Below are 12,658 nucleotides of genomic sequence, written 5' to 3'. Positions count from 1 at the left end.
TTCCAAGGGGCCTCCATTGTTTGGACAGTGAGAGCTTCACAATATGGAAAGGAGGGCGGGAGCCAAGAAAATGGCCCACCAAACAGTTACCTTAAAGTTTTGCTTCATCGTCGAGCGACTCAGAGGGCAAAGGGCAACTTCTGAGTCACCCTCAAGAGAGGGGGCTATGAAACGAAGGGAAAATCCTTCTTGAGGGGTGAAGATGGAGGAGATAAGGAGCCGACAGGAGGTCACTGAGAGGAGGAGAAAGGGAGGCGAGGTTACCGAGAGGGTTGCGAGGGGGCAGAGGCCGTCGGAGGAGGAACAAGCGAGGGCTCAAGCATGCTACATCAGGATGGTATCCCTCAGTTTTGGAGATACACTTTTGCCTATGTTATTGCACCCTTTTTTTCCGCTTCAGTTTAGCCCCAGAAATCCAGGACCTGGGCAACCTCAAAAGTTGTATTAAATCAAAAGCAAGTTGTGACATACAAAAAAAGGAGAGGGATCATACTGCCTAACCCCTGACCCAAAACAAAATCCTAAATCCTCTCATAACTCAAGAACAGAAAAACAAACCCCAGAATAACAAAAGTTAGACCTTACCGAACTTGAACATATTTTGAAAAGTACACTGACAAGTTGCAAATGAAAACTCTTGAAATGATCAAAAGTAGGGCACAAAAGCTATACTGTAAACAAATCCAGCAAGTGCATCAGCCACTGAGTTGGCTTCCGTATAAATATAATGAAATTCCAAATGTAATGCATAGCTTGACTCAACAGAATATGGATACCTAATTCCCCAAGGTGAAACAATCTTCCTAAGCAACAGATCAATCAGTAACCAAGAGTGACATTCTGGCAAACACTAGAAAAACCCAAGTGCACACCAAGGTCCATTAAGTTCTGAGGAACCTGCTGCACTGCCATATCAAGTAAAATTCCTTGTCCCTCCATAAGCACATATTACCTCGCCCCATCAACCATCTACTATTCGCTAGAACATCCTCATGCCCCTCTAACATGTGGCAACACATGGAAGTCTTGGCATCCCTTTACCAACCAAAGATCTATGGTATTGAGAACATATTTGCTATGCATAAAACCAAGTCATAATACCCAATCCACCCTCTTAAAGAGGCTAACAAATCTTCTTCTACCCAACCCAATGTCTCTTGACCCATGCTCACCCTCACCTCACAAAAGCCGTGAACAGAGATTCAAGATGAAGCATGATGGTCTCGGGTGCAACCATGGTAGAAAGCAACTACAACAATTCAAGAGGTATATGCTCAAGGAGAAAATTGACGAACTACAAACTCTTTGATGCAGTAGCCTTCAGCTGGTTGCCTAAATATAACCCTATTTGGCAGCCCAAGTCCAAAGAAAGGTTTAGAAGGCCAAAATAGGTGTTGGGCTTGTTGGACCAAGGGTTCATGACTCATGTTTTGGTGATGTAAACAGTTGGATGATGGTTTTTAGGATTTTCTTAATATTTGTATGAGCATTGCAAGGTTTAATCTCCCAATTCCCAAGTTGTGAAGAAGCATCAAGAAGATTCAATATATGTTGTGCCAGCACTTCTCATGAGAAAAGTCATGGAAGCTTGAAGAGTTACAGTGGAAAGCTTCATCAAGACCCAAAGACGTCAAGAGTTGAAGACATCAAGTCTTGGAAGCATTCAAGAAGGAAGCAAGCTCCATGGTATAGGGTTATTTGCTTTAATTTGTAAATGTTTTGTAACCCTATGTTTGTATATCTCTTATGCCCAAAAATCCCTGTTAAAGTCACTAAAGACCTAAAGGAATAATTCCCCAAAGTTAGGTGGTTAAGTTTTGTGACTTAGCTTAGTTCGAACACAAAAACTCTGCGATGCGGATGTCCGCACTCTTGTACAGACGTCCGAGGTCTGAATAGTGAGTGTGAAACCCGGTCAAATTTCCGAATAAATTTAAACTTTTGGACCTTGTGTGATTTCAGGTTCCAACTCTCAGTTTATGGTAGCATCGATGCTATGGACTATATCGGTCAAGGATACAGACGAATCTCTCGACACTCCTATGGAGGACTCCAGGGATTCTTATCAGCTTGCTCTGTTGGAGTCAGAGGACCCCCGTGCAACCCCGCACCGGAGTTACTTTTGCCGGATTTGCTCTCTGGAGGCCATGCAAAGGCTCTCCCTCAACTAAAATTATTGTAAGTATAATTTATTTATATTTATATAAGTGTTTTGTATGACTGATTAGGATTAGAGGGGGTGTCTACGTAAATTTACCCTGTGGGACCCACTTTCCCAATGGAGAACACTGTCCCGGACATTTACCCGTGTCCGGATCACCCTTGATGTCGCATGACATCATTTTGTACCTGAAATAAGGTAATAAATACAAGAGAATTAGTTTTAGAAAAAATTTATAACTAAAAGACCATCTTACCCCTTAGTGGTTAAATGAAACATATATATACAAACTTCTCTTAAACCATTCACTATTCACAAGTTAGAGAGAAACCTGAAATTTCGTTCCAGCTTAGGAAAGAAAGAAAGAAAGTGGAAAAGAGAAGAGAAATAGGAAGAACTTGGGGCTGCTCTTAAGGTTTTGGCTCCCACATCCGACTGTGGACTAGGATCTCCATTACAAGGCTGTCTTCTAACAAATACAGGTAAGCCTTGAGAAACTCTTGTTATTCCTCTCTTCTTCTCCTCTTCAATTACTGGAATTCAGTCCAAGAATACCTGAAATAGAAACTCTGCCATTAAAGCTCTAAGTTTGAGCTCAATTGACATGGACCTTGAGTAATTGCTTGCTGTCCTGCTGTAATTGGACTCAAATATGCCTGGAATTCCATGGTTGTACCTCTATTCAGCCTAGGTTTTGTGTCTAGTGACTAAACCATAAACCCTAACCTAATTAATTTAGGTTTGATTGAAGAAATTTCTAAATTACTTATGTAATCATGAAATTGGAACCCTGGATAGGTTGACCCACCTTGAAATGATGTTAAAACATCAAATTGTGCCCATGCATGTAAGGATCTGCCCAAAAATCGCAAAAACCCCAAATTCGGACACACTCCCGGATGGAGTTGCAGGTCCATGGGCGGTTGACCGGCCCTGTTGGAGTCTGCATCCGGCTGGTCCTTTTTGGTGCCCTTGCTGCCCTGTTATGTTGGGAATTGTCCTGACTTCAAATTAGACCTAATATATCTTGTGTTGTTATGATATTAGGGTCTAATTCTCTGCTGTCCTTGTGTGCTTTGCTGACCTATTGGAGAATTACCTAGTTGAATTAGACTTCGATCCAGGTAAGGGGATTCGACCTTAATTTCCTGCGTGTTTATCACGTTAATTTCAACTTTATGCTGAATGCCATGTTCATGCATCATTACCTCTATACCTGGAGCATGTAGTTTTCTAGCTTTTATTTAATGCATTAAACTGCATGTACAATAGGTTGCACAAAGACATACTGCATTGCATTTGCATTGATTATTTATATGACGTGAATTTATGATGATGGAATTTGGTAATTTATAACTCGGATCATGCTTGCCTCATCATGTTTAGGCTATGGCTGGGCTAGGTTGATGTTCATTACCCGATCTTGCCCCTTACCAAGGGGAAAGGTGTTGGACAACCCGTGGCGAGAGACCGATGTGTTAGTTCCGGGATGCCATCTTCTGTCCCATGTTAGCAGGTCCCTAATTCCGCTGTGGGAATAAACAGGCAGGGTTGGTCATTTGGGGGTCTGTCGGGGTCCGATGTGTTAGTTCCGAAGCGGCGGGTCCTCACCGTGGTAGAATGGTTTCGCTCGGGTGACCGAAGGGTTAGTTCCGGGACCGAGGTTGGCATCTACCACTAGTAGTAGTACTTATACCTCATGAGACTTAGTAACTGTGCTAGGAGCATACTAGTTAAGACATGCATCATGAATTACTGTGTATGCATGTTTCCCCCACCCCTTACTGGGCTCAGTTGAGAGCTCACCCCAGTGGACGTCCTTCTTTTTCAGATGATACTACTGCCGTTACCGTTGCTGGTTCTGTGGGGATTGCTCCTTCTCAGGATGCTTTTCTTGTTGCTGGAGTTGATACTCCTGTCCTTATTGAACACGATGTTGCGTGCTCCTGCGATGACTGCGCGTTCTCCTGAACGTCCGGCCTGACCAGGCTACTCTCCTTCCTTTTTGGTTTATAACACTTTTGTATAGCTATAGTTACTAACTTGTTGGTTTTTGAGCTTATCTTATCTCTTTTTGGATACCAATGTAACTGATGTACAAACAAGCTTCTTTTGAATATAATACTATCATTAGTCTTTCCTTATTTATTGTTTATTGCTCTATTATTGCTTCCGCTGCAATTTTAATTCTGATAATTATGGATGAAACTGCGAATAGAACACTGCATTTGCGATCCTGGTGGGATTCTCTGGGTGTCTGAGACATCCAGTCACACTTGGCCCTTTTTGACCGGGCCGGGGTGTGACAGTGAGAATTCAGGTCCTTTGGCTGGAGACGTCCGCATGCGAGCACAGACGTCCACACCCAAGCGCGGACGTCTGACCTGAGAGGATGTACTTTTCAATCCCCTGTCAAGGAGATGTCCGCGTAAAAGTCCGGACGTTTATGTGACAACCGGTTATCCATACTCAATTTATTTACTCTTATTTGAACAGTACCACCAAACATTCTTCTTCCTTGAACTGCATCTCTCTCTCTCTCTATATATATATATATACCCCATCCCTATCTTCTCTCTTCTTTGTGATATATCGATTCTTGTTTAGATCTGATCCTATTTTTTGTACAATACAACATCACCACTTCTTCTTTTTCATTCCTATATTTTCTCACCTACATCAAATGACTGCCTATTTACTTAGTTTTCTCCATTTATTTTCTATTTTGCTACTCTCTAAGGTAACCCTTGTTCCCTATATTCTACTCTCTGGTCGTTCAGATAGAGATCAGATCTGTGTGATATTAACCATCAGATTTGAATCTTTGTTTTCCATATAGTTTCTTCTTAAATCTGCCTTATTTCTTACCTTCTTTTAGATTTGGGACCATACCCTAGGCTGATCAAGCAGCCTACATTACAGCTAAATGCTCAAGCTATTACAGTTCAAGAGAGTTGTTTAATACTGGAAATGAATTATGCCGCAGTAGAAGTTGAAATTGAATAGAAGATTTCAAGTTTCAATTAGCATTTTCATATAACTTCAGCCCTCACGGATGTAAGAGAACTAAAAAGTTGAATACCAAAGCTTAATTCTCAATAATACTGCGAGAGATTGAAGAGAAAAAAACAAAAGGCTCATGCATATGTAAGAGATTTTTTCATGTCCAATTGGTCTTCCTTGATGAATGTTGTAATGCTTCTGTCTAAAGGGCAGGGGTGATATATATCTTGTATTTCGTTTTGGGGAGAACACAGATGTATAGGGATTATGAGTACCTTCCAATCTTTGACAAATTTTTTAAATGAAATTTCTAGTTGTTGATAAAAATATAAAAAAAAGGCACCTGATAATTTGGATTTATCAGGTTCTCACTATATTGTGGATTTATTTCATGACATATCTATTGACTCCATAATTTGGGACTGGGTGGAGATAGTGAGATAGCTTTTGGTACAGCTCAAGCTCTTTTCTAATGGTTATTCTACAGACAGTCCTGGCCATTCAGCCATTGAAGGCATTTTGAAAGATGAGTGCCACTGTATTTGTGTTTCCTCAAGGAAAAGAAAGGATTTTTTTATTTGGGGGGGGGGTGTCTCCATGTGAAAAGTTAGGAACTACTACTTTGTGTCTATTGGTTTTGGTTCTCTCAATTGTGCATGCGGTCCAGTTATAATGATGGGGTGGAGAAGGACATGATACATTTAATCTTTTCTGAATATATAGGATATAACATAACTACACCCTGACACATTCTATTTTCTCTGCATAAAGTAATTATTTTCAGTGCTCTCTTCAAATAAACTGTGGAAATGTTTCTTTTTGAGTTCTGTTTGGAGGGAAGAGACATAGGCAGGTAGCGGGTTTTTTTTTTTTTTTAATTAACTGTAGAGATATTGCTTTGTTTGTGTTTTCACATCAGAAAGAAGTTGGGTGCTATGTTTTAACAAAGGCTAAATTGATTGAGTGGAAGGAATTGGGTATAGAGGATGCTAGTGATGAGTCTATTATATGGTTAGAACTTACTCTTCTGGTTGCTTTAGTGCCACTGGTGGTTTCTGGGTTGGGTTTTGTGGCAGAGGTGCTTTGGTTGTTTATTTTTCCTCCTTCCCTTTGGTGGGCCCTATTATTTTTAGGTTTGTCTGGTGGGATCTTGTACTGCTTAACAGATTTTGGAGAATGTTTTCTCTAATTTTCCTCTTTCCTTTTCTATTCTATTCTTGAGATTTGCTACCCACATTGTGTTCCTGCAATTCTTCTAGTATTGATAAATTCCGTCATTGGTTGAAAGACCATTTCTCTAGTTGTTTATTACTTTTAGGAAATAGAAGCCTATTTGCGATATACTTGGACGAGTCTGAACAGCTTGAGTTTTTGCTTTACAAATTTGAATGTATTTTTTCATGACTATTTAGTATTCGGTTAAGGATTGAGGACAGTATTTGGAACCACTCTTAAGACTATCTATCTTTGGAACAGCTTACAGGATGAGATGTTTCGGAAGTTTAATTTTGACACTGAGTGGGCTGTCAAACTGATATCAAAGATTACAAATGACGAGGATATCCCAATTGAAGGCGATGCCATTGTAAAACAGGTATATTCTTCCAGCTCATCACCATTTTAACTATTTACATGCTTCTTCTCTTCGGTTAAAGACATCTAGAGTGTCTATGATTTGAATCATCTCAAACATGTAGCTTTTGGCGTTGCAAATAAATGCTGAGAAGTATTTCTTTGGTATAAGAAAAAGCCTGGTTGAATTTGATGAAGTATTAGAGGTATGTAACTGGAAATGACATTTATTTGAGTACTTCTTGAATTCTTAATGTACTTTGTTGTGGACTAGTTGCTTTGGAGCTCCTACATTGGATGTTAGGCATGAAAAAATTTTCAACCTTTTATCTTTTTCCAATTGGAACCACCACAACTCAGTATGGCGACAATGGTTCTAGTGGTTTAGGGAGAAGTATGACTTACAGGATATTAAATTCAAGTATTTAGAGTTTCAAAAACACAGTTCGTGACTATTTATTAGTATTTTGAAACGATATGTTTGATTTTTTTGTCAGGTGCAAAGAAAGCATGTCTATAATCTAAGGCAATTAATATTGACAGGTGATTCTGAAAGTTGTTCACAACACATTTTCCAGTGAGTTCCCATTTCTTAGAATTCTCTTGTGCTAGCCATCCTTGTAAAATATACTAACTTGATGGCCTGTTCACTTTTTCTCTGTCTGTAAATGGTTTTTATCACAAAAAAGGAAATTGTTAACAGATGATTTTTATCAAATCCTGTCTAATTTCTATTTGTGTGCTAATATATATTGTTTTCAATATGACAGAAATTAAATATACTTATAATGCTGCCCTAGTCTAAATGGTTACAACTCAACATCATATTCGGGATAATTACTCCATTATTTTGAACTCTGTTTCTTTTCTTTCTTCCCCCCTTTTTCAAGTAAGTCAGTAATAGAAATTTATTTGTATCAGAGAGAGAGAGGCGCTGCATACCTCTGACTTATTTTTTTACGTAAATATATATTTTTTCTACTTTCATTTGTTAAAAAGTTAATAGTTTTAAATGCTTGTCATTTTTTTTCAATTACTATCCCCAAAAATTTTTCATTATTTTCTGGAAATTAATTTTTTTTAATTATCTTACAATGATGATCAGATTTACTTGTAATGAAATTGAATAAACCCTTAAACTTTTGATGAAAACAAATAGAGTTAAATGGTGAAACAGAATCCGTGTAGGAAACCTTATAGTTGGAATAAGGCTTAGTTGAGTTTAGTTGAGCCGTGTAGGCAACCTAATTAGATGTCCAAGGGCGGACCTCGGTGCAATGTAAGGTTGCTCCATTGCGACCTAGTGGTTGTGGGTTTGAGTCGGGAAACAGCCTCTCCGTGAAGCGGGGGTCTGCGTACATTATGACCCTTACCAGACCCTGCAGTAGCGGGAGCCTTGTGCACTGGGCACGCCCTTTTTTATACTAATTTATCTATGATTTTTGGATTTGACTGAAATAACTAAAAGAGGTCATTTTTCTTGCTTTAGGGTTTCACCGAAATATTTTGATTTAGCAGGCTGTCGAAAGTCTCGAAACGAAACAACTTGCGACTAAAGAATTGCAACGTTTTGATCGAAATTTCGCAGTTTCAGCGAAATTCGACCATGTTTCAGATTTAGGATCAATCCCTTTGTATAAAATGCATGGTTTTGATCGAAATTTCCCTGTTTTGATGAAATTTCAACTATGTTTCGAGTTTTGGTATCGTTTCACTATTTTCAACTCCAAAGAGGGAAATTTCCCAGTAAACTTCAGTTTTTGTGATTTCTGGTAAAATCACTCCCATATCTTTGTAATAAATCATGAATACCATTTGATAATTATGAAATTGTTTTTAATTTTATATTTATTTATTCCTAAAGCATATTTTAGTTGTTTAAATTTTAATTGAATTATATGTGTTCTAGTACTAACCAAAGTTCTAAATCTCGGTTTTGAGGCCGATTTCACCTTGGCCGAAACCGATATTTCCCAGGTTTCGACCAAAACCTGGTATTTTTTGGGTAAAACTCGACATGTCATGGGCTGGTCAAAACTACCAAAATTAGTCGAAACTGCCGAAATGGGTCGAAACTAGGTATTTTTGGTTGAAACTACCGAAATGTGTGAAATATGGTCGAAACTTGGTACGAGTCAGTATTGACTCAAGGTTTCGTCTCGGTTTCAGATTAAGAACTATGATACTAGCTTTTGTGTATACAACCATGGAAACAGAACTCTGTCGAAACCACCATGATATCTCGGTTTTGTAGGTTTTCGAGACAAGTTGGCCAGGTACTTGAAAAAATGCTTCGTTTCGACTAGTTTTGACTGAGATGATGGTAATTTCGCAAGTTTTGACACTTATGCCCATCAAAACTTGAGGAAACCTGGTTTGAAACCAGTACAGATACTCATGTATACCTGTAACCATGCCAGAAACCAGGACAAATACTTATTTATGCCTAATTTCATTTAAGTAAATGTTTTTGTATTTCATTTACTTAAGATATTATTCACAAATAAGCAAATACCCCTTATTTGAATTCAATAAAAATAGTTAAAAAATATAATTCCAAAAGGAAAAAAAGTCAACCCTCCAGTTCAAGAACAAAAACTAGATTTTCGGCGGTAGGTGCAATTTTCATCTTTCTAATGCTGGGGTTTTTCTTAAATCTAAAAATTCCATAAATCTTAATATAGTAAAACATTGTTAAACCAAAAGTGTGGTAAAATATTCATTTGTTTTGATGTCTAAAAAAAATATTTTATTCAGAGCGATTTTAACAGCATTCATGCACACCAAATTAAGTTTGACCGGTATATAACTCCTTTGATATAAATCAGATTTAAGCAATGCTTAAAAGCTATCAAAATTATGGTTTCTAACAAATCCAAGATTGCTTAAATCTGATTTATGTTGAAGGAGTTATGTTCCGGTCAAACTTAATTTGGTGTGCGCGGATGCTGTCAAAATCGCTCTGAATGAAAATATTTTTTTGGACATTAAAAAAAAATGAATATTTTACTGTACTTTTGGTTTAAACGTTTTAACATATTAAGATTTATGGAATTTTTAGATTTGAGAAAAACCCCAGCATTAAAAAGTTAAAAATTTCACTTATCGTCGAAAATCTAGTTTTTGTTCTTGAACTGGGGGGGGTTGATTTTTTATCTTTTTGGAATTTGATTTTTTAACTATTCTTATTGGATTCAAATGGGAGGTATTTGCTTATTTATGAATAATATCTTAAATAAATAAAATACAAAACATTTACTTAACTGATATTTGGCATTAATAAGTGTTTGGCCTGACAACTATGACTCTCAGTACACTATGCGTACACTTGGGTCAAAAACCACAAGTACCATTTTGAGTTTTTTTTTTTTAGTTGTGAAAATGGTCTATGCATTGTGTTTAAAATGTCAAAAATAGGCTGTATACAGAAAAATCAGATCAAAAAATGCATTTTTGGGCCTCAAAACCACCAAATTGAGTTGGCTGGGAAAAAATCATTGGTTTCGACCATATCTCGGTTTCTGGCTGGTCGAAACCCGACATGTTGAACCTTGTATACAATACCGTACAACGTACACTACCAGCCTAGGGTCCAAAGACAGCTACCATTATGTGTGTGTACTTTTTTTACAATCTAAGGGTTCTATTATGTTTAAAGGGCCTAAAATTGGATTTCCTAGAAGTTTTGGGAACTAATTTGGCTATTTGGGCCCTCAGAACCATCAATCAAAACCAGCAACCAAAACCTTCCATGTTTCGACCAAAATTTCGTGGTTTTGCGAAATATTTCGGTTTCAAGCCTAATCAATACCAGGCTTGAAACCAAAACCTTGAACCTTTTTAGGGAATCAATAAAAAGTATAATGGCAGGACAATCCCTAAAAGCTGTTCTGATATTGAGGATGCTGGTTTTTTTTGCCCTTGTTTTTTTGGGCATGGGAATGGTGGTGCTTGGGATAAGATACAAATGGCTTTCCCAATTCAGATTCATTATCATTTATATAATCCTTTCTTGTTGTAAGCCAATATCTTAATCATGCATTCCGCTAATCCCTGAGTTTGAGTGCTAATATTTCAAAACTCACGAGTACTTTACATCAATTTGCTTCTTGAAATATGCTTATCAAAATTTCATCTAGGTACATGCAAGCTGTTGTAGATGAGATTGTCCTTGGAAATGTTGATCCACTGAAGGTAATTGAATTTCTCTTTTGAATAGTGTATAATGTATATTATTGTTAATTTTAATATTTTGATAGATGAATGTGGTAGATTGTTTTCATGTTTCTTTCTCATATATTTGTTGTTCTTAGCATCCAAGAAGTTGGACTGTGGGCAAGCTCTTGCATGAGTTTATTGAAACTGCGGGGAAAATATTGGCTGGTGAGCTGATCTTACATTTCTTTAAGTAAAGTCTTTAGGGTAACTTATGAGTAAGAACTTAGAAATGATAATCAGGATTTCATGCATCTTATGAAACAGAACTTCTCTAGTTTCATTTGCAGGTGTCACGGAGGAAGCTTTACGGGAATCACTTGAACAGAGACATAAACTTAGCTCTATAGATATCAATAACCTTGCTCTTCCTAATTTGCCAATGCCTCCAAACGTTTTTAGAGGAATCCGTAGAAAGAGCTCAGCCTTGAAACGTTGGCTTGCCATATGCACTGATGAGTCAATTAAGTAAGTACAATCTTAGCTTGTATTTAGTTTCCAAAAGTGTTTTCTTATCTAACAGCTTCCATGTTAATGCCATGCTATGCAAAGAGCAGGAATGGAAGGTACCAGCAGATCACTAATATTCTCCGCAAATACCTTGGGGACATTTTAATTGCTGCTTATTTGGATGTCATAGAAGAATCTGGTTATGATGATGCATATGTTAAGGAAATTGAGGTAACATCCTTTTAATTTTTTCTTGTTCAAGGATTAGAGGCTTTTGAAAAAGCTTTATAGTTGTGAGGAAGTCATAATTGTTCATCTTGGATTCTCCAATTTCCATTTTATGGTTGCATTTATATCATGATCACTGTTTCTGTTGGGGTGTTTTGACCGATCTGGTTTGTGTTTTCCCTGTAAAGTACTTACTTTATTGCTGTTTTACCTTGGAATGCAGAGAGCAGTTATTCTGAAGACACTCGATTGTTTCTGGAGGGACCATCTGGTAAACATGAACAGGCTTAGTTCAGCGGTATAAAACCATGCCTCTCTCTCTCTCTCTCTCTCTCTCTCTCTCTCTCTGTGTGTGTGGCTTCATAACATCAATTTTCTTGCGAAATGATTGGGCAGGTGAATGTCCGGAGTTTTGGGCATAGGAATCCACTTGAAGAATACAAGATTGATGGTTGTCGTTTTTTCATTTCAATGCTTAGTGCAACTCGAAGGTTGACAGTACAGTCGCTCCTGCGGTATTGGTCATCCCCAATGGAGTCTAACGAGCTATTTGTAGCATAGAAACACATCTTTTGCTGTAATTAAATCATTGTTTTTATTATTTTGTGAAGATTAACAAAAACTCAGTCTTATCTGACACACATGGCAACAACTCAGCCATATCCCAAGTAAATGGGGTCGGTTATATGAATCCTTAACCTCTAATCAACTCTATTCGAGGTCATACTTGATACAAGGCTTAAGTTTTTCGATTTTTTCAATCTGAATCAAATCAATTGGAGCATCTAAAGGCCTCCATTGAACATGGTCATGCTACCTCAAATGACTTTCTCATTGTTTGTCATGTATCGGAGCTACTCTCAAATCAGCTCTAATTTGATCCTTTTTTATTTTATCCTTCTTAGTTCTGTCACACATCCATCTCAACATCTTCATATATGATTGAGCCCAGATACCTAAATTATCACTTTGTAAAGTTTCCCTATCATCAATTTACATTTCATTATCTATCTTATGTACACCATATGC

General features: G+C 37.6%; 1 protein-coding gene across 3 annotated transcripts in view; it reads left to right on the top strand.

Annotated features, from left to right (window-relative positions):
* LOC122664612 (protein translocase subunit SECA2, chloroplastic) overlaps window positions 1–12,230 on the top strand; it is a 63,081-nt gene extending 50,851 nt beyond the window's left edge. For 2 of the 3 annotated variants that reach the window (XM_043860536.1, XM_043860513.1), the window contains 9 exons: window positions 6,641–6,758; window positions 6,862–6,942; window positions 7,234–7,313; window positions 10,876–10,930; window positions 11,050–11,119; window positions 11,230–11,419; window positions 11,509–11,632; window positions 11,853–11,927; window positions 12,026–12,230. In XM_043860536.1, the coding sequence (XP_043716471.1) occupies window positions 6,641–6,758; window positions 6,862–6,942; window positions 7,234–7,313; window positions 10,876–10,930; window positions 11,050–11,119; window positions 11,230–11,419; window positions 11,509–11,632; window positions 11,853–11,927; window positions 12,026–12,190 (958 nt within the window). In that variant the 3' untranslated portion in view covers window positions 12,191–12,230. The remainder of the gene's footprint in view (window positions 1–6,640; window positions 6,759–6,861; window positions 6,943–7,233; window positions 7,314–10,875; window positions 10,931–11,049; window positions 11,120–11,229; window positions 11,420–11,508; window positions 11,633–11,852; window positions 11,928–12,025) is intronic. The other variant, XM_043860521.1, reaches the window with a different exon arrangement.
* The last annotated feature ends 428 nt before the right edge of the window (window positions 12,231–12,658 follow it).

This window comes from Telopea speciosissima, chromosome 1 (assembly GCF_018873765.1).
Source record: "Telopea speciosissima isolate NSW1024214 ecotype Mountain lineage chromosome 1, Tspe_v1, whole genome shotgun sequence".
Taxonomy (NCBI): domain Eukaryota; kingdom Viridiplantae; phylum Streptophyta; class Magnoliopsida; order Proteales; family Proteaceae; genus Telopea; species Telopea speciosissima.
Note: the sequence above shows the minus strand (reverse complement) of the source record. Positions and strands in the feature narration are given on the sequence as shown.